Raw genomic sequence first — 25,211 nt, forward strand, 5'->3', positions numbered from 1 at the left:
AGGTCTGCCTGGGAACACATCGCTGAGAAAAGACTTCTTTATAGGGAAAAGAATGGCCGCATTCATCAAACTTTGTCTTTCTTTCCAGTGGCAACAGCATCACCTCCATAACTGCACACAACAGAGCGTCTCAACCTACACTCTGACGTTCATGGGAACACATGTAAACAAGCAAGTGTGAGCATAAACCCAGGCTGCAAAGGACAAATGCTGCCCTTGACGAGCAGCGGGTTAATGGGAGCAGAGGTCTCACCTGGCGGGGTGCATGCCTCAACAGAAGACTGAACTAACACAGATCGTCTCTTGGAGGGCATTGGCATCTTCCTCTCTTTGTACTTTGCCAGAGCTGCTTGGACGGCTTCTGTGTGCAAATCTAAGAGAACAAATCAAAACAATTAATTACATCATAAAAGAAGAGCAGCAGATATCTAAAACTCTCCTGCAGCACGGACGCATGATTACCAGATCTGAAGCGTTCATCCCGGGTGTTGGCGGCCCGAGACTTGTTGTGTTTGGAACCTGGGAGAACTGCTTGTGAGGAGGACTGAATCCTGTTGTCAATTTGCAGAGAAGGATCTACACCTGGAGAGAGAAAAGACCAAAACAGGGAAAGAACAGTATGAAGCAGGTCCATGTATTCATCAGAATGGGCAGAGAAACACTCCATGTCTGACTTACTGCCAGATCAAGTATCTACTAGTAATCCCTATTTAGACTGCTTTCGTTTCATACTGTAGCTTAGAGCTGAGAAAGTATTCACTTTAATTAATCCAGCCTCTCTCACAGCTTTCAAGATGCCTCCCAGCTTTCCAAGGAAAGCAAATGCAAATTACACAGTCATAACAGAGAGGAGGTTATTAAGCACCATGAATGTCAAAAAGACAACATCATCTGACTAGAGTGCACTAAAATTATCAAACACTCAGACTCGTCAAATTCTCTGTGCTCAATGTGGTGAGGGCTGTTATTCACCCTTTACTTAATGCAATTCTCACTGCTAGCTTCATTAAGTAACTTATGTGAGAATCAGAGGGGAAAACCCAAGACTACCGCCTGAAGGAAGGTCATGGATTGAGCTCTACTAGAAGCCCTCTTCCACTGGCTTCACTTCATCTCCCCATGGTCTCATACTTATGTATTTTAAGTTTGAAGGAAGGATTAATCTATTGGAGAATTATGTTGAGCTTTCACATGTTCTCCACAAATTAACTTTTCGCCCATTAATTATTGAGGGAAAACCTACATCTTACCCTTTTTATGGTAGATAAGGTTCTGTATGTTAAATAATACATAACATGAAGAAACTTACTCATGAAATGTATATCAGGCTCAGTTTGACACAACAGTATTATATGGGGAACACAGAGAAATATGTTAATGTAAATAATTTGTCTGTATTTCTATTTATTTAAAGACACCTGCTTACTGGATGCTAATGCTAGAATACGGAAATATATTTATTCCCACAAGATCTCAAAGCAAACCTCACAAATTAATTGAAATTCACAACCACACCAGTGGCAACACTACGAAAACTGAATCTCAATTCTCTATGGGCAGAGCAAAAGCTTTACCCATGCTGCACTATCCAAGTTCCCCACCACCCAAATTTGATATTGTTTTTCTGTTGTTGGACGCCAACCACTTTTGGAGGCTTGCAATATTATATAATCGGTGGTTACAAAGATGAGTAATATCCTAAAAAAGTCAAACTTGGTCTGGAAAGTAAATATTGCACCACATTCAATATGTGGGAATAAAAGTCAACAAAGTGTTTAGGAAATCAGAGCTTGTATAAATTGTAATATTTGCAGATACTTTTGAATATTGATGTCTTAGAAATTGTGTAGGAGGGATCCTAAATTACAGCTGAATAAGTGTCATAATATGATCAGAGTAACAGTAATCGTAACTTCATTAAGTGAATATGAGGTGAAAACAGATGACATCCTTTGCAGAGATATAATGTGACAGCAACTATCATTACTGAGCATTAACAGAAGTCTGAATCCACAAGTGGGTAGAAAAGTTTACAGTGTAGCTGAGTAGCATCTATGAGCAGACTGTAGGCAGCTTTGAGGTTGCTGTGATGCTGCAACTTTTGCTGACCCCTGACCAACTGAATAACACAGAGTGGCTGCCTTTTCAAGTATATCCATTCGAGAAAAAGCCTTTCCATGACAGACTTGTACCATGCCACATTCAACCAGCTAGATCCAGCAGCTAGCTGGCAGGCCAGTCAGACACCGGGGCCAGCAAGCCAGCCATCAGCTTTTCAGCGGCAGCTTAGCGGGGATCAGTGAGCTCCACACAGTCAGCAACTCTAAGACAGCAGCAACACACACATCGAAATGTTGAGCAACATTCTCACAGGCTTCAACTAAATCCATTCCAAACAAGAATTTCAAAACAAGATTTAATAAGGCCTGAGGACATTTAAGGACACACAATGAATGGAGCGTCACACACACACACACACACACACAGCATCCCTTGAGCATGCATAAACAATCAATATATGCAGGTTCCCTATATTGCTCTGACATCCCAGGCACACTACATCCTTTCCCCAGCTCCCAGAGGAGACAGGTCTATAAAACAAGTCAGGACACCAGGTTGCTGGGCAGAACGCATTTCAGAGACAAGCCACGCCGAACCAATCAGGGGCATGCTCTGTCACAGCAGATGTTGTTATTGGTTCATAGTGAGCCCTGATGAATTTTAAGCACCTGTCTGATGCAGACACTTATGCCGTGTGGTGACTGATGGCACTTGTGTGATGTCTCACTTCCTGGTGAGAATTTATGCTCGATTAATGAATTACACTTATAGCTCACAATTGTGTATTTGACCGTGCCTGATGAAATTGAATGAATGCAAGAAATAACAGAAAAACAGAAAATAAATAAGTCAACTCTATTATTGATTCTCTCTAACAATCGTCTGCACCCATTCTATTGGACTTGGCATATGCACAGTTCCACAGTATGTCAGCTGTGAAATATAAGGCAGAAAACCAGATTATGACATTTTGTATGGAGCGCTGAAGCTTATAGTCTATTGGTCTTTTATTTCAGCTCTGTAGCGCTGTTAAACCCTAACCCACTGATTCATCGTGTTGGATGGATGTGTCAGTAATTTCCAACACATGTATTCATCCAGCTGGAAGCGTGTGTTGTAAATATAGAGTCTTCCCAATTGAAAAGCTCACCCACTGCAGCTCTAAATCTATCAATCCCCTTCTTTAGCTGTCAGAATCCAGAATGAATGGATCTAACAATAAACAACAGAAAGGACGTGAATAAATAGGCACATGAATCCAGGGTAACAAGGAGGCAGAGGGAGGAAAGAGAAAGATACAGAATGGAGGAGGTGATCCGCCCAAGCTCAATAACAGGCCTCCTAACTTCAGTGAAAAGCATTAAGTGAGCGTCCCACACCAGACTCTGGTTTCCACTGAAGCTTGGTGCTCGGATGACAAGCCAAACCAAAGACCGCCATGGACCGCTGATGGAGGAACATGAAGTATACAGACAATAAATTTACACTGGGATTCCCACAAACCAACCCAACCATATAGTGTGACCAAAGCGGCTGGGACTCACTGACTGCGAGGCCAGAGCTAAAAATACACATAATTTATATACAGTATATGAATGATGTAGCACCCATACACTTAAAAGTACAGTAACACAGAAAGTCATGCAAAGACAGAATTGCAGAAATATGCAAAAACTGCCCAACAAACAAAACAAATAAAAAGCGTTGTGTAAGAAAAGTTAACTTCATTTTAAGAGCTCGGCATTCACATTCGGAGAGTAGCACACACACCTAAAAATAATGAGTGTGGACCAGTTATCATTCCAGGAGAGAGACTGTATATTTACAACTCCATTACAGTATGTCTCCCTCGCCTCGGTTGGTTAGCGACGATATTCATTGGGCCTCTTTAAACACTTTGATATACAGCTGATGGAGGGCTACAGCATTAATAACAGACCCAAGGGTCACAGGACCGTAGTTAAAGCCCTGACCCCAAGAAACAACATCACACCAGCGGAGACAATCTTAACTAGTAAAGTCAAAACAACCATTATGTATTGAAGAAGAATCAACTTTTTCGTCCATGAATTTTCTTTTAGCTTTGCTTTTATATTGTTTCCTTAAAATAATTTTCTTGTATTTTACTTGTTTTTCTTTGTAAGATACATCTCTTTGTTTTCCTTTCTTTTCTACAAGCATAAAGTTTTGTTGCCCCTATAGTCATCATTATCAACAACGTAGAGACTTCTCTTACTCTCTTTGGTGTAGTGATGAAGCCATGCTAACTGCTATGCTAACAGGCAGCCAAAGTAAATATTGTTCTGTTGGCCTGTGTGCCTTACCTTGTATCTGTGGGATGTACGGTGCCAACAGCTTGCCTCTTTTCTTCTCATAGCCCTTCTGAGTGATGTCCCCTGTTCAGACAGAGACAGAGAAAAACAGAGGAACAGACAGACAGAGAGAAAGGGAGGGGAGGGAGGGGGGGGACAGAGAGATGAGTCATTAGCTCTGCTGTTCCGTGGTGTGTGTGTGTGTGTGTGTGTGTGTGTCTCAGGATCACACTCTCAGGATGGTAACACTGGCACCACAGGGCACCAGAGGAGGCTTGTGGTAGCAGATGACCAGCTCTCCCTCTCTGAATGTTTCTCTCACCTTTACAAAGGAGATGACAATGCAATTGCTACATATGTTCGACGTGGAAGTGTGGTGAATTTCCTACTGAATACTTGAATGATAACATCGGCAAAGCAAGAGGCATTTAAAAGATCATTTGTCTGGTGCGTCTGGAACATTTCCCCTGCAGTCATTTAACCAGAAATAAAAACTCTGCTGATGTCAGCATGAACTGAATCTGTCTCAGTCGTCTCCTGACACATAATTAGAAGGCGGCTTTTTAATTAAGATCTAGCTGCATGTTATTGTAATTGCCCCATTTGAGAGTATTATCAAGGTAAAAGTGTTCAAACCAGAATTCAACTCTAATAAACTTAAAAAATAAGGACCTAGAGAGATGGAGGGAAAGGATGACAGAAAGAAGACTAAGTAATTCTACCACTTTGTAGATACAGCAAGATTTGTCGCTTGACTCTTTTGGCTGTCACTTGACAAGGGTAAGTCAAACATTCATCTGTTGTAAAAAAGATTATGAACAAATAAAATGATGCATTGAGGGGCGCTGGTGGCGCAGTGGTTACACACCCCATGCATGGAGGCTGTAGTCGTCCTAGCGGGCGGCCCAGGTTCGAGTCGAGCCTGTGGCTCCTTCCCCGCATGTCATTCTCTCTCTCCCCAATTTCCGACTCTATCCACTGTCCTATCTCTCAAGGCACTTTTTAAATGATGCATTGATTGCTTGTATTTTCTGAGGATAAAGTTTCAATAGCAGGTCCAACAGCTGTATATAATCAAAAATTGGTTTCTTTGCCTGGTTGGCAAAGTTCCATTTGGGATAAAATAACAGAGAACTTATTTATCATCATCATAATGTGCCATTTAGATTTAAATGTTCATCTCATTTTGGCAGCGTGTTATTGAGTAAGCATTCCCCTTAGTACATTTATTTTAGTTACACAACTCTGAGTTATTGAGTCAAATGAGTCAGTCAGATCTGATCAGACACACTTGAGGGCTGAGGCCCGTGGGCTGGGTGGGCTCGCTCTTTTGCAAACAAAAGACATATTGATGTCTTGAGAGAGGGCTGACTGACAGCACCTCAAAGACACAAACCATGAGTATCTACGTAACTGTGCTCCCTCATTTGACCTCAAAAACAAGCTCCAACACCAATGAAGATGGATTCCGGGGGAAAAAGGGTCCAACAACAAAGCTGAAGAAGAAGAAGAAGAAGGGGCCTCATGGAAAATATGCCAGTCAAATAGTCAGCCTGTGATGAGTGTCAAAGTCAAACATCCGCTTGACATGACATATTGTTATGGCAGGAAGCTAGAATTGCTCACAAAAGTGGACAGCTCTGAGGTAAGATTGTTACCACAACAGTCCAATGAATAGGAATCCCACTGTGTCCCTCATATGAATGTGTCAAGGCTCTCAAGTGGGGTCGATCAGGTGGAGGTCAAGTGAAAAAGCAAAAAGTATCTGAATCCATTGATTGCAATCCTCACCATGTCATCAAATATATTTTGTAAAATCTTAGTTTTGCTTAAACTTAAATATGTGTTTCACATATAAAAGGCATAATTAAGGTTGCCCCTGTATTACAGTACCATATCTTGATGCCCTTTGTATAGATATATTTTATTGACATGTGTTACTAAGCTGTTATAGATTTTGTTTTTTACAAAAGTTTCTTAAACAAAACATTTAGCATTTTTTTCTTTGCCAGTCCAATCCTCTTGACCACAACAGTGTGTTAGTGTATAGACAGGTGTTGCTGGTTACACTGGTCTCCATGCTGCCTACTGGTCCTGAGTCACCAGTAACATCTGAATGCCTTCACTGTTAATGTCCAGGAGAGCTGCAGGCTTGCAACAATACAGCGCTGTCCACAGGCAGGGTCGGCTGACCTGACACTGACTCTTTCTGGTGATAAGTGGCTCTGTTTGTTATGCGTGTACATCAGTGTATGTCTGTGTGTGTGTGCCAGTGTGCCTGAGTCTGTGCACTACAGCAGCCAGCCAGCCTGACAACCAAACAATAGAGGCCTTTTCTCTTCGATGGATCCAAATTCTGGCTAGAGGCCTCGGTGGCAAAGCGGCCCCTAGCACACAGTGATCCATCAAGTTATGTCTCAGTGAAGCTTATCTTTTGATCTGAGAACAAATAGCTTTGTCATTAAATATGGAGGAATGGCAAACAATGTAGTCAAATGTTTCCTTTGGGAGTGTGCATTAAAAAGTATTTGCGTGCATGTGCTCACACACCTATTTGTGTGTTCATTTTACGTATTCAGAGAGAGACACTCTATTCCCCCCTCCCTGTTAGAGCTTTGAGTGCCTCCATAAGGAGAAAAAACAGGATGATTCAAAGGTCAATATGTGGTCTGCTGCCTGGGGAATAGCAGAAGATAGAAAAGATAGTGGGAAGCAGGGAAGAGAGAAAAAAAATAGATGGATGAACAGAAGCTTAGCACCTCTTTCAAAAAAAGAAAACAGTCACAAGGGACAAGCTGCATTTACAGCACATATACTGTACAGCATGATGGGAAACAACTTGTTTGACCCCTGTCCCCCTTTTGTGCTGACTACAGGCTTCGCAATGTTATAGAGCTGTAACATAAAGGGGATAGGTATATCGAGAGTGGAGAGGTGAGACAGAGGGAGCTCAGGTGGAAGACTAGGTTCTCTTATTTATTACAGGCTGCAATCCACCTTTAACTTAAACCTCCTATTTTAATGCCTTCATCCCTCCACTGTAACCTCTTCACCTCCCTTTAAACCCTTAAGGGCTCACTGTCCCTGCATACTAAGCAATCCAGTCATCTTTTGACCTTTCTCTTTAATTACCTGCAGCAGCTCTTGCTGAGGACAGATAAAAAGAACAGAAGGATGTCATGCGGCTTATGTCAAGTTTTTAAGGGTATTAATGCGTGTCTTGTGCAGTAACTGCCATCTATCTGAAGCAACAAGATTCTATTTCCCAAAGACCAGAGGCATTTTCATCTGGCACAATGTTGATGCGGTAAACATTCCTCTCACCCGGCACTGGATCCAATTTGGAAAGAGAGACAGTCAATCTTGTGACACTCTGAACAGTGACAGTAAAGAGAGCCCGCTGTCCTCTGCTTTGTCTTATTGACTACGACTGACTGATGGCTATTGAGTTTAATTGACCGATGGCTTTTGAGTGGAGCTGTTGCTCCACTGAGGCCCATTAGAGAATTACCCTACAACTGCCCAGATGGAGCTCTTCAATAAGAAGGGAAATACTGAAGCAGCACATTCCTCCACAAGTAAGCACAAACACATAAGGGACAGATATTGAAGCTCTGGATGGGGGATAGGGAGGTCTATCTTATTTACTGTGAGGTGTGAGACTCAACTTCACGCACCAACTTTAAATATATATGAAAATAATATGTCCACACAGTAACACAAACACATTTTGTCTCTCCTTTATAGAGCCAGAGAGCCAGGGAATGTCAACTCTAACTCAACTATTTCTATGGGCATCATGCACAGTGCACACACACACACTTTGGCGGTGAGCCCATTTAAATAGGAAGCCAGCAGGAGAGGACAACACACACTGATGCAGGATTAGTTTACTATAGATGTTTGATTGTGGAGTGTGTTAAGAGGTACAGGCACAGTCTGCCTTTTTGACTCATCTGTCTAGCTAAAAAACAGTAGGTGATGATTAACAATTTAAGGTATAACTCCATGTATAATTGTGCTGCTCAGAACCATTCATTTAGATATCAACCTTCAACAGCTGTTATTTATTAATAAATATGGGATGCATATAATTGTTGTTGGAGAAGTGAAAAAAGGCGCTGCAGTAATATCTGAAGCCCGAAGCAAAGCATTCAAACTCCTTTGTTGAACCAATGGTCCCAAGTTACACTGTCTAGAGGACAAATAAAATGTAGAAACCTTCATATTTAAAAATATGGAATTAGCGATGGTGGCTTTTATTGTTATAAACATTTATTTCAATTGATTGTCTATATGTCATGTTTTATACATTAAGCCTTCAAGTGAATGATGACAAGTTCAAGGCCACCAAAGTATTTTGCAGGAACTTAGATTTGGACTCTGGCTTTATATTTCAAATGTTTGGATTCAAATGACTCTGAATATACATTTTAATGTTTGGATTACACATCAATTAACATTTTCGATAATTATGTATTGTATTCAAATTAGCAGTTCTGCTAAATAATTGTCCAAAATGTGTCTTTCCCTGAAATAAAATAAAATCATTGCCACACTGCCAATCCTCTCTTTCTAAATGACAGACAGCCGGAGAGCCTGCCCCACCTACTCTCTATGTCAGTTCCTGTGCCAGGCTGACCCACAATGTGCCAACACTTTTGCCAAGCCAGCAACCAAGCTGTCTGCCCTTCAGCCAGAGCAACACCACAGCTAAATATTTAGGGCACGTTTTCTCTCTAGGCTTGTGTGTCGGGTCCAACAAAAGCAGATGTAGCAAGCTGTCATTTAGCATTAGGTCCCTGGAAGAAAAACACTAGTCAGTTCTTTTGCAGATTTGGATTAAGCTTTACCGTGGATGATGCATATCAGTTTGACAACTGGAAAATACTTTTTTTCAGGTGTGTGCATGGTCATCTGTGGGCAGTATGTGTCTCATTCATCCAAATCTAGGTAAATCTCCATGCATATAACTGTGCTCCTGGCTGCTTCTGACAGATGTAGAAAATGTACCTGATACTGCTGAAAGGATTAAAAAGAAAAGAGATATGAGTAAAAGGCAAAGCGGGAGAATGGAGGGATAAAGAGCAGATCCACACCACAGGCTAAACCGCATGTCTGGCTTATTACACTGACTACATGACAAAAACACTAACCAAGAAAAAGAAAAATATGACTACAGCAGACCCACTGTAAATAGTTTTAACATGCACAAACACAAGCAGAATAACTCACATGCCGGAGCCTGGGAAGCAAGCAGAGCAGCAATAAGACGTCTTCAGCAGGACAGAGAGATGCACAGAGGGATGGGAAAAGACCAGCAGCAGAATACAAGCATATGTCAGTGGACGCTAACTGGCTAACCAGCTAACAGGAAAACTCTAAGAAGTCCAGCTGACATAAGTCAGGCCATTCAGCATCCTTTGTTTCCTTTCATAGAGAAAGCAGGAGAATGAACGAAACCCCATCTCCCTCGTTCTCCCTTTCCATCACTCCCCTCCCTCTCGCCCTCACTCAAACCCCTCGCTCTTGTCAGCCCCCCCCCCTCTTCCATCAACTGCCCCTGATACCCCCTCCTTCTCCCTCTCTCTCTCCATCTCTCACTCCTCCCAGCTAAGGTCTCCACACAAAGCCAAACTAGGCTGCAGGATTAGGGTGTCAAAAGCAGATCCCCCCCCCCCCCCCCCCCACCACCACCACCTTCCCACATACCAATGTTACACATACACTCACACACTGTACAAGGACTATGGAGGCAGCTTTGCTAGCCTGTTAAAACATGTTTGTAAAGGTGAAGTTACAAAGCATGCAAACCTGCTTTCATTGTCAGGAAGAAGCTTCCATACAGATGCAGGCAACCTTAGCATAGCAGATTAATGCTTGAAAGGCCACAAATGATTCATATATACCTGCTCTATGGTGGATGTTAGCACACAACCACCTGGCCAGCAAGATCAAGTCGTCGTGATACTGTACAGCTCCACAGGCTCTAACCTCTAACGGCTGTAATGCTTTCGTAGTTTCCCACTTGCATTTGTTTTGTGGGCAATTTTAAAGTGAAGAAGAAGCTTTGCAGGGGTAGGAATGGGCTTATTGTGTGCAAGGAACCCTTTGATGTGGAGGAAACCACTGCTGTGTGTTTAGACTGGTTGGTGATACAGTACTACAGCTGTCCCAGTGGGCTCATCGCCTGAGTGTGCATGCTTCTGTGTGTGTGTGTGTGTGTGTGTGTGGGTGTGTGTTTTATTTCAGAAATTAGAGACCCATTCACCCTGTGGCAGTAAGTTTCAATGAATAGCTGCATATAATTAGGCTCAATTATTGCTTGCTAGCGCACACAAACAATCAAGCAAACGCCTACTCACACACAGATTATCTTAGGTTCTAAAGGCTGAGATGAACATGAACATGTCACCTTGAACTAGTCTAACACTGTCTGTGTTTTTGATTAAGCTCACGTGACAAGTAGCCATTCAGTACTAGATAAACTGAGAAGATTAAAAAAATCCTCACAATATTGTGACGTCCAATAGAAAATACTTTTTGAAACTTGGGATTAATTTAATTGATCAATAATTTAACCTAGAAAAAAAAGTTAATCACTGAATATTTTAATTATAAATACATTATTTGTTTGTTTTCCAGAAAACAAAACATTTGATTGAACAGCTTCGCATTGCATAAGTGGATCTTGTCACATTGTTTGTATATTCACAGTACACAGCTTTTCATGTAACACAAAGTAGACAGCACACCGGAATGAGCTCTATCATGGTTTTATTCCAGGAAAAATCACACACTGAAAGTAGCTTTAAGCTAACAAAGCAGTATGGTAACTTTCAATATCCAGCCAAAACATGTCATGTAACCTCAATGCTGAAACAAACATGGTATTTGACAAATGATGTTTTCCTTTGCACTGCTCGAGTCATACTGAATGACATGACTGCAGACAGTGTAGGATCATTGATGTGACACACATCCTACTAGAAGGTTCAAGGCACTCAGGGAGGAGAGGAAAAAGGGTAAGTCTTGCAGAAAAGAGGGGTTGATTGAAGATGACAAGGAGCTTGACACTGAGAGCCAGCTGGAGAAATGGGGGGTGGGGGATGGACTGGGGGGAGGCTTTAGGGAGAATTTGGAGACAAAAAGGGAGGCATGAGAAGGAAAAAAAGAGGAGAGAAAAAAGGATAAGGAATAAAGGAGGATATGATTAAAAGGTAATGACTTCCTCTTCCTTTCACTTGACTCACAGACACATGCTGACACACACACACACACACACACACACACACACACACACACACACACACACACACACACACAGATATGCCTGATCCTAGAGTTCCTGTGTCTGTTGGTCCCAGTCCCCATCCATCAGCCGTTCCAATCACACTGTCGCATAGCTTTTAATTAAGTAGTGCCAACGAATAAGGAGACTGAGTGAACCCTCAATTACCACATTGCTAATACATAGCCCCCTCATCCCATATGCACACACACACACACAGACACACAGACACACAGACACACACACACACACACACACACACACACACACACACACACACACACACAGACACACACACAGACACACACACACATAGACACACACAGAGCCCAAAACCTCCTTCCATCCCCTAGGCTCTGTATGGCTGGTGAGCAGACAGACAGCGTGAATAATAAGACATTAGATGCAGAGCTGCTTTACTCGCGGGGCCCTGCAGCTGTGCACTGATTTGGGGAGCAGACAAGAGGGGGGGGGGGGGCATAATTAACAGTGATGAATAAACACTGATACTGTACACGCACACACATCAAAGGAACACACACACACAACTGAAATGCTCACACCAGCTCTCACAAAGAGACAGATGCAGATTGAGCAAATTTTCCAGATGGGGGATAGAGCCATTACACACACACACACACACACACACACACACACACACACACACACACACACACACACACACACACACACACACACACACACACACACACACACACACACACACACACACACACACACACACACACACACACACACACACACACACACACACACACACACACACACACACACACACACACACACACACACACACACACACACACACACACACACACACACACACACACTGATATGCCTGATCCTAGAGTTCCTGTGTCTGTTGGTCCCAGTCCCCACACACACACACACACACACGCGAACTGTGAACTGGTCACCTCTGCCTGTGCTTGATATTTGTATCTCTAATTATGATATCTTTAAATTGACAATGTTCAGTTAAAGACCAGTTATGATGTCATTTTTGAACAGGGGGGACAGCCCTGACCCTGATGTTTGAGGGTTACGATTGGGTTCAGGGTTTAGAGTTTATGTTTTGGGGTAAGATAAATTACCATGTTTAAGGTTAGGGTTGATTGCGTTTTGTCCATGAGTGTGTGTGTGTGAGAGACACAGATTTGGCTTCGGTCCAAACATATTCATCTCTGTTGAAGTCTGTTCCATTCAGAAGCATGATACTTCTGGTGCACTACTTTGTGACTGAGCGATGTGCTGATATTCTGGCCCTCAGCCAGAGTTTGACAGAGGTGTTTTGCGTCACTTCCAAATGGATGGCAGGACAACCTCTCCAATTATCTAACATCACCCTCTGCACATATGGCTCAATTAATCCACACTGATCAATGACAACAGAGAGCACTGTTGACCTCACAAGATTTAGAGCCTTTTCAGGAGTGTTATGTATTTTGCACTTTCAGTCTCTGTTTTACTATTTTAACACACTTACTGAATGAGGGAACTGAAATGTAAAAAGACTACAGTCTACAGCCTCTCATTGTTTAAGTCCTTTCATGTTGCCTATGTGTTATTGTGTGAGTCTGTGTGATTTGCAAAGCAAGACATCTGTGTGACAGGCGTGACCAGGCCGGGAGCCTCAGAATAAAGACTCTGCTTCGAAACACAAGAATCTGTTCACAGCCAACAAGCAGAGCTACAGCCTCAAGTCACACTGCCATGGACAGACTACCTTACTGTTCTGTACTGTTAAGCTCATGAGTACTGTACACCATGCTGATTAAGTTATGTCATGACACGCCTATGAATCTGTTCTGCTGGTCCCTCTTGAGCTGCAGAAAATCACGTGTGCTGTGGTCATTTGGCCAACACATTAGTGCTGGAGTAGTTATAGAGGTAGAAGAGCTGGAGTTGATGGAACAAAAAGCAAAATGCATGCCTAAATAGTTCACTCTAAGCTCCATACACATTTTCAACATCAAAAAATTGCTTTTCCAACCATCTAGCATTAATCGCTAGATGCAGCCTTCACATTAAATAACTCTTGGTGTTAAGTCAGTTTCACAAATGTTCTCCATTCAGGAATTTATGTATCTATTCACCTACTATACAATATGATTTTCTCAATGAAAAACACACAAAAAACCCAGAATGGCAGAACCATTTGGAGAATTTTGTGAAGTTGTAAGTTGTCCAGATGCTTTTCAGCTCTGCTCAGCCAAACATGGCGCATGCAGTCGGGTTGTTTACCTCCCTCAGGGGACCTGTAAAATAACCTGAAAAAAAAACTAATGCCAAGGCTCTGAAGTTTAAACAGAAGCACTTGCTGTGCCTAAAGCATTTGTGTTTTTAAACAGCAAAGTGATATGCAAATACTGCATTTTCCTAAAGTTTGCAAATACATTAATAATTATTTTGTCATCCATATGAAACAATCAGACACAATGACAGTTAAAATAAATTCTTAAACCTACTGCATCCATGAGGAACTAACAGTTTCCAGACCTTCCATCATGTACCTCTGTAGATAAATCCTGCATCCCTGGATTTTTGAGATATGCGCTGGAGCCCCGTCTAAAGCTCTAGCTCTGTGGGATCCGCTCCCTTCTCCTTCGGTCTCAGAGGATGTTTTAGAGATTTATTGTCTTTTTCTCTGCCTGGTTATTACCATATGAATGAGCATGTTTTTTGCCTGCCTGACACAGGCTTAGCCATTAAGCCCCTTGCATACACACACATAAACACCTTTGCTATAGGGAGGGAAAGCAGGGTGGGAGAGGGCTTGGGGTTTTGCATGAGAACACAAAACAGCTAAACATCTACACATGGCCACCGTGGCAATCCAATTAAAGCATGCAACCACTGATACACTTTGTAGAATACGAGATGGCCCCCAACTTAGCGCTTGAGTGTGTGTTTGTGTAGCCAGGCACCCTGAAAACGCCCAATCTCGTCCATATCTAAATATGTCAGGGGCCAGGGCTAGCCTCTGCTACAAACGGCACAGTCTTTTGTTCCTGCCTGTGATTCATGACCCAGTCTCAGAGGGGAGCCCAGCATCGTGAGAAATTGACACAATATATCAACAACATTTTCTTCAAGGTGAGGTTAGTGAATTGAATGTTTTGTCTGGAAAAACAACAAAAAATAATGTAACAAATGACAAAAAGCAACAGGAAACCAATCCTCAACTTACACAAGTTTATATCCTTTAAGACTATTATGGAACAAGGTTTTATCACAGTCTGGATATTGCATTTAGACAATTGCAGTGTCTAGCTGTCTCTTGCTCATATACACAGATAGAATGACACACTGCTCACCTACAGTTCTCTCTCTTTGCAACACATACAAACAGGACACAAGGCCAATCTCACCAGGTTTTGGACAGGGTGCCACAGGCCTCACCTCCTCTCCATCACCATCTGTTCATCTATTTTCCTTTTGCAACCTCCCTGCACCACACACACAACACTCTAACACATTTAAAGCAGAATGCCATCTCAACACATCTTTATTTTCCCCTTTTCTTCCCTGTTTATTTCACAATTCTTCTCTCACCATTTCCTTTATTTTTATTCTGACCATGTCTTTCTTCTCTGTACCTGATTTAAGTGTTTAGATCATTCACCATCAATGCAGCAGTGACCTTTATATGGATCATATGTTAATGTATAGAAAGATGCCAAGATGTAATAGTAATTACCAACCTTTAGAATCAAGCTAGTTATTTCTTTAAAGCATTCCTCAACTCTATGTTCCTAGGAATTGTTGATTATGTGTGAAAAACAAGCACATCCTTACACTCTTTTTGGCTTAACGTGATTGCTCATGTATAATTCAGCACAGTGGCACTTTCACTCTCTCCGTTACATATCTGCCTGAACTATGCTACTCAGGCTGTACCCAAGTAATTATGTGGAGCAGTGATAGCGCTCTCAAGGCCGGACTTAAGCCTTTTAAATTTTAACACCACGCACAGCTCAACAAACCCCCGGCTCTTGTTAACATGACCAGGGACGGCTGGAACATCTGGTCGCCCTCAGACTAGATGTTTATAAGTGGAGGGTGAAGAAAAGAAAAGTGCTGCACGACACTGACTGCTGGGTTTAGAGAGAACAAAGATGTGTAGGTCTTCTTCGTGGCTATATGATTGTACTGCTTTGTTCAGTCACTGCTTAATACAAGTTCAGGTTATTCTCTGGGCTACAGACAGTAAAACATTCTGTTCTGAGGTTTTGTGTGTGTGTGTGTGTGTGTGTGTGTGTGTGTGTGTGTGTGTGTGTGTGTGTGTGTGTGTGTGTGTGTGTGTGTGTGTGTGTGTGAGGGATGGAGAGAAAGAGAGTTAGCCTCAAATGAGATCCAACCCCTCAATACAAACACACACACACACACACACACACACACACACACACACACACACACATTTCCAGGCTCCTGCTTTGATAGATCAACTAACACAGCAAAGTTGACAAATACTGTGACTAAGAAACACACACACAAACACACATCATTAATAAAACACCTATATAAAAGGAAAAACAAACATTTCTATATACAGACCCATGCCCAATTACACACACACACACACACACACACACACACACACACACACACACACACACACACACACACACACACACACACACACACACACACACACACACACACACACACACACACACACACACACACACACACACACACACACACACACACACACACACACACACACACACACACACACACACACACACACACACACACACACACACACACACACACACACACACACACACACACACACACACACACACACACACACACACACACACACACACACACACACACACACACACACACACACACACACACACACACACACACACACACACACACACACACACACACACACACACACACAGTCGACACTATAGGATAGGATAGGATAGGATAGGATAATACTTTATTGATCCCCAGAGGGGAAATTCGGGTGTTACAGCAGCACAGACAAGAAGCTCGAAAATACAAAATACACATTAAACAGAATAAATAAAAATAAAATAAAATAAAATAAAATAAAAATAAAAATAAGAATAAAATATAAAATAAAATAAAATAAAAATAAAAATAAATAAAAAATAAAAAACAAGGGGTATATACAAGTACAAAATGAATGAATGAATGAATGAATGAAGTTAGCAGGGGGGAATTGAGAATTGAGACAGTATTTACAGAGAATGACAAGATAAAGTGACTGTGATTAAAGTGACTCTGTGTGATAAATAGCAGCAAGATGCAGAGTGTAGTTATAGTTATAGTTATAGTTATATAATATAATGTAGTATAATATAATATAATATAATATAGTGCAGTATGACCAATATAGTGTAGTATAATGAAGTGTTATATAATACAGACTAGTATAATAATATAATAAATATATAGAATGTATAGTATATATGAATATATATATATATGGATGCTAAGTAATAATAATAATAATAATAATAATACAATGATAATAATGAAGCCATGGCCATGGGGCCATGGGGGTAGTGTTCTATGGGGGTGAAGTTTAGTGTCCAGGACATACTGTTATTGTAGTCATAGGCTGCTGTTGTACAGTCTGATGGCAGTGGGCACAAAGGAGCGCCTGAAACGCTCTGTTTTGCACCTGGGGGGGATGAGGCGTTGGCTGAAGGAGCTGCCCCTCTGCCACAGCTCACCATGTAGGGGGTGAGAGGAGTTATCCAGGATGGATAAGATTTTGTCCTTCATCCTCCTCTCACCCACTGTCTCCAAACTGTCCAGATCAAGACCCACTACAGAGCGGGCCTTCCTCACCAGCTTGTTCAGCCTGTTTGCCTCACCAGTCTTGATGCCACCCCACCAGCACGCCACAGCAAAGAAGAGGGCGCTGGCCACCACAGACTGGTAGAAGGTCTTCAGGAGTCTGTTGCAGACACTGAACGATCTGAGTCTCCTCAGGAAGAACATCCTGCTCTGTCCCTTCCTGAAGAGGGCGTCAGAGTTGTGAGTCCAGTCCAGTTTATTGTTGATGTAGACCCCAAGGTACTTGTATGAGTCCACCCTCTCCACTTCCTCCCCCTGGATGATGACCGGGGCAGGGGGCCTCTTCTTCTTCCGGTAGTCCACTACCACCTCCTTTGTTTTGCTGATGTTGAGCTTCAGGTGGTTGCTTTCACACCATGTGACGAAGCTCTCTAACAGTCCTCTGTACTCCTTCTCGTCGTCATCAGTGATGCACCCAACAATGGAGGAGTCGTCGGAAAACTTTTGGAGGTGGCAGGAACCAGAGTTAAACCTGAAGTCTGATGTGAAGAGAGTGAAGAGGAAAGGCGCCAGAACAGTTCCTTGAGGTACTCCTGTGTTGCCCGTCACTACATCAGAGACACAGCCGTCGACTCTGACATACTGTGGCCGGCCCGTGAGGTAGTTAAAAATCCAAGCTGTGGTGTCAGGGTGCAGCTGCATATCCAGCAGTTTGTCCCTCAGGAGGCAGGGCTGGATGGTATTGAAAGCACTGGAGAAGTCAAAGAACATGACTCTCACAGTGCTTCCCTTCGTCTCCAGGTGTGACAGGGCTTTGTGTGTCAGGAAGATGATAGCATCCTCCACACCAATGTGCCTCTGATATGCAAACTGCAACGGATCCTGGAAAGCAGTGAGCAGGGTCCTCAGGTGCTGGAGAACCAGCCTCTCAAATGTCTTCATGACATGTGACGTGAGTGCCACAGGTCTGTAGTCATTGAGAGCGCTGGGACGACCTTTCTTTGGGATTGGGACGATGCAGGAGGTCTTCCACAGGTCAGGCACCATCATCAGCCTCAGGGAGAGGTTGAAGAGGTGCTGAAAGACTCCTGCAAGCTGCCCAGCACACACCTTGAGGATCCTGGGACTGATGTTGTCTGGTCCACTGGCTTTTCTGATGTGGAGTCTGGAGAGTTCTCTTTGTACCTGGCTGGTAGTAAGAGTGAGAGTGGGACAGTGAGCAGGGGAGGGGTGTGGAGTACTGTCTATTGTCTATGATAATGAGAGCAGAGGTGGTTTGAGGAGACAGTCCAGCTGGAGCACATGTGAAGAGCTCCTGCTCTAATGAGTCCATTACTCAGTGATACACAAACCACAAATGCTACCCCACACACACACACACTCACACTCACACACACACTTTTTTTTAATGACATTTTCAAAAAATAAGGCGTCCTGTGCGTCTGAGAAACAATTAAATCCTAGCTCACATGAAACATTCATTTTACTGTGATGATATAATATTCCACACAGCTGGGTAAAAGTATGAAAAGAGCTCCTTCTGTCAGGCTTATCATGTGACATTGTAAGCATCTTGACAAACGTCATCTGAAGGCACACAGAGAGTGAATGAGTGGTGGGCTTTTGTCTAATGTGTCCAACAGAGGGTGCTAGAGAGATGTGTTGCTGGTTGGCATCCTCTGCTCACCTCTTTTTGTCCTTCATCATATCATCATAAGTAGTATTCTCATCTTCCTTTTCTTCTCGTCCACCTACTCTATCTTTTTTTCTTTCATTTAAATCAAGTTAAGGTAAATCAAGTTATTAAAGTTTAAAAAAATAATTATTCTACTATTTTAGACTATTATTACCATAACTCTTTTCTGGCATGGGGCAAACTCGGTGATGAGTGCAGACACAGCCATAGCTAGATGTTGATAGCTTTAGGTGCAGATGCAAACCCTGTCTACTGGTTGTGTGTGTGTGTGTATGCGTGTGTGCGTGTGTGTGTGTGTGCGCATGCAATGTGCTGAGAAGCCTGTACTCATCTATCACAGTGTGTGTGTGTGTGTTTCCTAATGAGTGTACCCTTAATGAAGCTGAGCTTTGTGTGATCAGCTCTCTTCAACAAAGGCCAAGCTATAAAAAAGCAATCAGTTTCTTTAGCAGCACAAGCCAAGAGCTGCACTCAAACAGAGTCCCGCTCTTGACCCGTACAGACGAGCAGGACCCATCATCGTCCTGCACGGGTTTATATTTACACCATTGTGTTTACATCTGGGATGCACTCTATGTGCTGAAAGGATGATCTCTATTATTTTACGAGCTGTAATCTGTAAATCTGCTGGCAATCTGCTGGATGCAGAGTGCAGATGCCTCCATTAAACCTGCACAAGTATCTTGATTTTTGTCTTTAATAATAGATAATGTGATGGATGTTTTTAATCTGGATCTATTTTTCCTTGCATGCGATTGCATTGTTAAAATAAAAAATAAAAAGTGAAAGGTTAAAGAAACAATCTAGAACTCCAGGATCTACAAAACAAGCTAATTATTTGTTCTTAGCACAATGAGCTGTTTTTTGTTTTAGTGCATCTGTTAACTTACCTTTTTGTTTGAATATTCTCCTAACAAACGTACAGACAGACTAAGAAAAGAGGTCAGAAATGTTACAGTATTATTTGGAATTATTACATATTCTGTTTTAATTCAACGCTCTTTCTTTAGATCACTAATTTTATACATTAATGTAGAAAATGTAAGTTTCTATAAGTATGATCTCAGCATTGATTAAAAGACTTCCAAAGTACAAACACATCTGAACACAAAGAGCAGTAACTGATTTTAAAGGCAGTTAAGCACCTCCCTATAAATGAGCCTTGTCCCCGTTATGCATAATGCTGAGATTGCAGATGTGGGTCATTGCAGGCAGAGATGGGGCGGGCACAGAGGTCCAATGAGGGAGGTAAATGTGATGCGAGGTTGAGTGACAGATGTCTGTGCTTCACTGTACCTTTGAGAGAGTGATGCCAGCCTGTGACTGACCCTCAATAGGATTTACTAATGCAAGTTTGCAGCTTGTGTCAGGCTGAACTAATCTGTGCTGCACACTGGACACTTACCTCCTACCACTGACTGAAGGTCGCTACTGACCGAACAGAGACAAAGGCGGCGCAGTGGTGTGTGTGTTCATTGGTATGAAAATGTTAATGTGCCTGTGTTGAGATGCCTCTGCATATTTAGTATGGATGTGAGTCGCAGCCCTTATTTGATGGGACAAAAGAACAACTACAAAACTATTTAAAAACAACTATAAAAATGAACTTCCTTCCTTGTAGGAGTAAACAACTGCAACAAAAGAATACAGATATCAGATTAACTATATGTGTTATATGCTGCTCATTATTTTAGCATCCACTTTAAAGGAATCATATTCCAAAGAGCAAAGCTAAAGCAGATTTTTTTTTTTACTTCATAACTGTCACTTGCTCTCTCTTATGGAAAGCATGACAGAGCAGTAGAACAGGAAATTTGATAATAGAGGCATGTCATTGTGGAGACCCGTAGTTAGGCCTGCTGTACAATCCCAGTTGAAGGGAGATATTATGTGGTACAAAGCTCTGCTGCTATTAAAAAAGATGCCATACAGGGCCTCTCAGTGTAGTATTTCATGCTTTGTCGCTCGCTTTATGGCGTTTCCTGAAAAATAGGAAGTTCCTCTAAAAATACTTGTGTAGATGGAAACTGAGAAAGAGAAATAAAGAGATGCAAGTCATTTAAGATTATAGCTTGTTGTTCGTTCTCAGTCTGAGCTTTTCAATCAGAAACAATGCCTGGTACAATTCACCTAGTATGACATATTCATTTTATGAGCCTTTACTTTTTCCACACTCTAATCACTAGAAAAGGAACATTGAGTTTCCACGCTGCTCCGGATCCTCCCCTGAGGGTACCTGGCCTTGGCATAAAACCTGCCTGCCCACTCAACAAGCAGGGTAAATGACCGCCATAAGAGAGGAAGACGCCATGCCTTTGATGTGTTTGGACTGGTGGGATTCACTTGAAGAGAGATTGAGGGTGAGAAAAAAAAAGGAAGGAAAGGGAAAAGGAGCTGAGAGATAGAGGATGAAAGGGGGGGGGGGGCAAAAGAAGGGGGATAGAAATCAATTGAACAATGGAGAGAAGAGAGAGAATACAAATAAAGGAAGAGAGGGATTGAGAAGGTAGGGGGAAAATGCCTGGGAGGGGGCTGTACTTTGAAGTTGTAAGCCGAGCAAAGACCTGCCTCCCAAGAGTAATGCCAGGGGAGGGATGAAGCCTTGAATCATAAAGAAGTGGACGTTAGGAGGGGATGAATCATGACAGCCTGGCTACAAGTTGAAGTGGACCTCTTTTTAGCCTCCATGTTTGTGTCTCTGTACATGTTTTATTCAAACTTTAAATGCAACTTTCTATTTTCATGTCTTCAACCCCATTTAGTTGTATGGATCTTGGTATTATGACTGCTTCAACTTAGTTTTTTTTTTTTTGTCTTTACAGACTTTAGAGTGAGTCTCTATCTCATCCAGCCGGGCCAGCAGTCTTGATTTAAAGCAAGGCTTTCAGCATCTGTAGAGTCCACAGTCCCCTGCTGTCCAAGATTGTCCATCCTAAGCAAAGGTCGCTATGGTGACAGCAGCAGTGCTCTAGAGAGTCGTCTGACATGGGGCGTGACTGCACTGAAAAAGATTGATTGTTTACTGAGAGAATGAGGGCAGATCAACAGAAAGTAGACCAAAGAAAGCTAGCCATCAACCGTTAGAAATAGAAGAAATCTGACTGGAAAAAAGAGACCAGAAATGCTGTATCCCTTTAGAGCAGGACATGAAGGTAGAATAAACATACTCAGGAGAAGGTCATGCCCTTAAAGAGAGGGTGATGGAAAATGACAGACATAAGAGGGGGGATGGAGAGACCGCTTTATCTTGCCTTCACACTCTGCGGCCTCTCTTACAGTTGCCAGGCACTTCCTTTTCCATTGTGTAGCACGCAGGCTGTACGCTCAGGAAGTGGGCTCTTTGTTTCCGCTCTCCTTCCTGTTGGTGTCGAGCACAGGGAGGGGAGGAATATGTCTATGGGTGTGTGAGTGTGTGTATCTGGGAGGGAGGGAAAACACATGCTGTCTTTGCAAGTAACCAGGAAGGAGCTCCTGGTGGAGACTTTGCATCCGGAGAGACACTGACACAAAAGTAGAGTGTAGGGCTCGAACATAAAGAAAAACGTGATTTCAGTAGATGGACAGATGGGCCGATATACCAGCGCACGTTCAGACGGCCACATGCCAAACATTAAAGATCATCTGATTACACACCTGATCCTTGCTGATTAATTGATCAGTTTCATGACCCATCAGGGAACGGAATAAATCATCAATGGCAGGCACTCAGCTACAGCATATGTCACGTCAGCCGACTCTATTTACCGCACTTTATTGATTCACGCCTACACAATAGACTCTTTTTTTGGAGGGTTAAAATATCCCATCAATCCTCTACTTAATCTACCCTGCCTGGCTGATTGCCAGGGAAACACTGAATTTAGTACAGAGCTTTATCAAAAAGATTAAAAGCCAACCCCAAATCTATTGCGTACACCGTTTGATACAATCTGATTCTATGTTCAGAGAAGATATTTCTCTCTTCTTCTCTTAAGGGTAACAGAGGTTACAGGTAAGTTATTAAGACAAATAAATCCCTAAGTCGTACGTCACATTTGTAGCTCATTTAAAAATGTCCTTTTCAAATGCTATTTAAAGTGTGATTTGAATGAAAACAAAACTCAACTATATTTAGACTCTACTGTGTGTTTTTTAAAGAACAGGATCACTGCCTGTGTTTTCACACTTCTGCATGCTTTTTTTTTCCAGCCTGTAAATCTGTCAACAATCAACACAGTGAAAACTTAAAAAACAAAAACAAAAGGCTCAAGGCAAATATTTCCCTTTTTTATTGACAATATGCTTCATTTACTGCATTATTTGATTTTTTATATTATATTCTATATTATATTTTTTAACTGCTCCAGTAGCTCGCATATTTTTGTTCTATTCTTCACCACTGCTATGACCCACTTTCACTTTAGTTTACTTTGCAATCATTTGCATGGAGTGCACCTAAGTAGGCTGTTACCCTTCTGTTTTTGCATAAGTCATATTTACATAGATTTTTTTATGACACAAACTTTATGACAAAAAGTCTTGTTTTTGACAGCAATTACACTAAAGAGAAAGTTCAACATGCTGCTATCAACAGCCAGAGAAACTAGTTCCACTGGACAGACAGGTCAGAGGAGGGAGAAACAAAGAGATGGCAGGACATTGAGGGAAAGAAGCAGGGAGTCAGAAACAAGAGCTGTTGTTGGATAGACTGATTTAAGCAGAGCAGAGGAACGACAGACATCAGACCAGTGTTTCACAAGGCTGCCAGAGCGGGGCAGGAGTGTTTGTCTGGAGGGTACATTCTCTGAGGAGAGGAGTAAAAAAAACAGCGGGCAAGGCGGAAGTTAGAGGCAGTGTGAAGAAGCACACAGTGTAGTATAGTGTTGTTCTGTCTGATGATGTCACTGGGGGATTTCTAGATCCGTCGCATGTCAGAGGTCCAATGGGAATAACTCAGGATGCAGATCGAGAAGTAAATGGTTTGAAATTCTATAAAGTTTGATATCAGATGGTGCTTCTCTGTGAATATCATCTACCTTTCTGTATCCTTGAGCCCCATAGTCGCAGCAGTGTTTTATAAAATAATGATTTTGTTGGAAACAAAACAGCCTCTGCAGTATGTATTCTACCTGTATCCTCAACTGGACTACACCCAGAATCAAAAACTGCACTAAAGCATAGAGGTGCTATGAGCGAAATGCGTATGCAGATTTTTAACATGTTGGCATTTTTATTTTATTGGTTGTTAATGCTATAACAAAATACAACATGGTCTGATGGAAATGTCATTAGTTTTGCCAAGTATTTGTCATGATATAATTGTTGGCAAATTGATAATGGACATGGGTGAATGGGCACGAGGAGAAGCTGAAGGATCACCAATGTAATTTGGATTACTACCAGATAGGAACACGAGTGTCTTTAGCAAAAATTCCTTGCAATTCATCCAATAATTGTCAAGATATTTCAATCTGAATAGTATGCTATAGCGCTTCCCTCACAGTGCAAAATAAAGTCTATCACTCTACAGAACCTCAAGGTTGGCACACAAAAAATCACAGAAATTCACATTAATTTGTTAAAAAACCACCAACCTACAGACTGACTTCATCAGCCCTTAAACCCGCTAGCTAGCACAACAAATAAACTGTCACCTTTATATTGGCCATGCTGGGGCTCTATAGTTTTATTCAGCAGGAATCCATCAATCATATCCACTTTCAGACTTTATGAATTTTCAAAGAAATCTTGGTGGGATTTTCCCCCTCTCTCAAACAAATTAAATTAAAAGAAAAAAATGTCACATGCCTCGGCCGACTGAGCTGACGCCAGAAGGGGTATAGTGAGTGAGCTGCTCGCCACCCATCAGCTGTTGTCTCCATCTACCCCACCCCAAAACAGTTTGACACACATCCAGTTCTGTTACATCCTCCTTCAAAGCAAACCGTTTCAGAAGGCCAAACAAATCGATCTAACCCCTCTTTCCACTGATAGTCTCTTGCTCATTGTTGGAACCACCCCGAGCACTTTAATCCTCACTGTGTCCACTTTAGTGACAGTG

The 25,211-nt window shown here is 42.1% G+C and overlaps 1 protein-coding gene across 3 annotated transcripts in view; it reads right to left on the bottom strand.

The window, feature by feature from the left end:
* Positions 1–25,211, bottom strand: part of dip2a (disco-interacting protein 2 homolog A) — a 79,333-nt gene that overhangs the window by 27,801 nt on the left and 26,321 nt on the right. For 2 of the 3 annotated variants that reach the window (XM_061054272.1, XM_061054271.1), the window contains exons 2-4: positions 4,386–4,457; positions 463–582; positions 254–373 (exon numbers count right to left, since the gene is read on the bottom strand). In XM_061054272.1, coding sequence (XP_060910255.1) covers positions 254–373; positions 463–582; positions 4,386–4,457 — 312 coding nt within the window. Of the gene's footprint in view, positions 1–253; positions 374–462; positions 583–4,385; positions 4,458–9,608; positions 9,841–25,211 lie in introns of those variants that run through there. The other variant, XM_061054273.1, reaches the window with a different exon arrangement.

This window comes from Labrus mixtus, chromosome 13 (assembly GCF_963584025.1).
Source record: "Labrus mixtus chromosome 13, fLabMix1.1, whole genome shotgun sequence".
Taxonomy (NCBI): domain Eukaryota; kingdom Metazoa; phylum Chordata; class Actinopteri; order Labriformes; family Labridae; genus Labrus; species Labrus mixtus.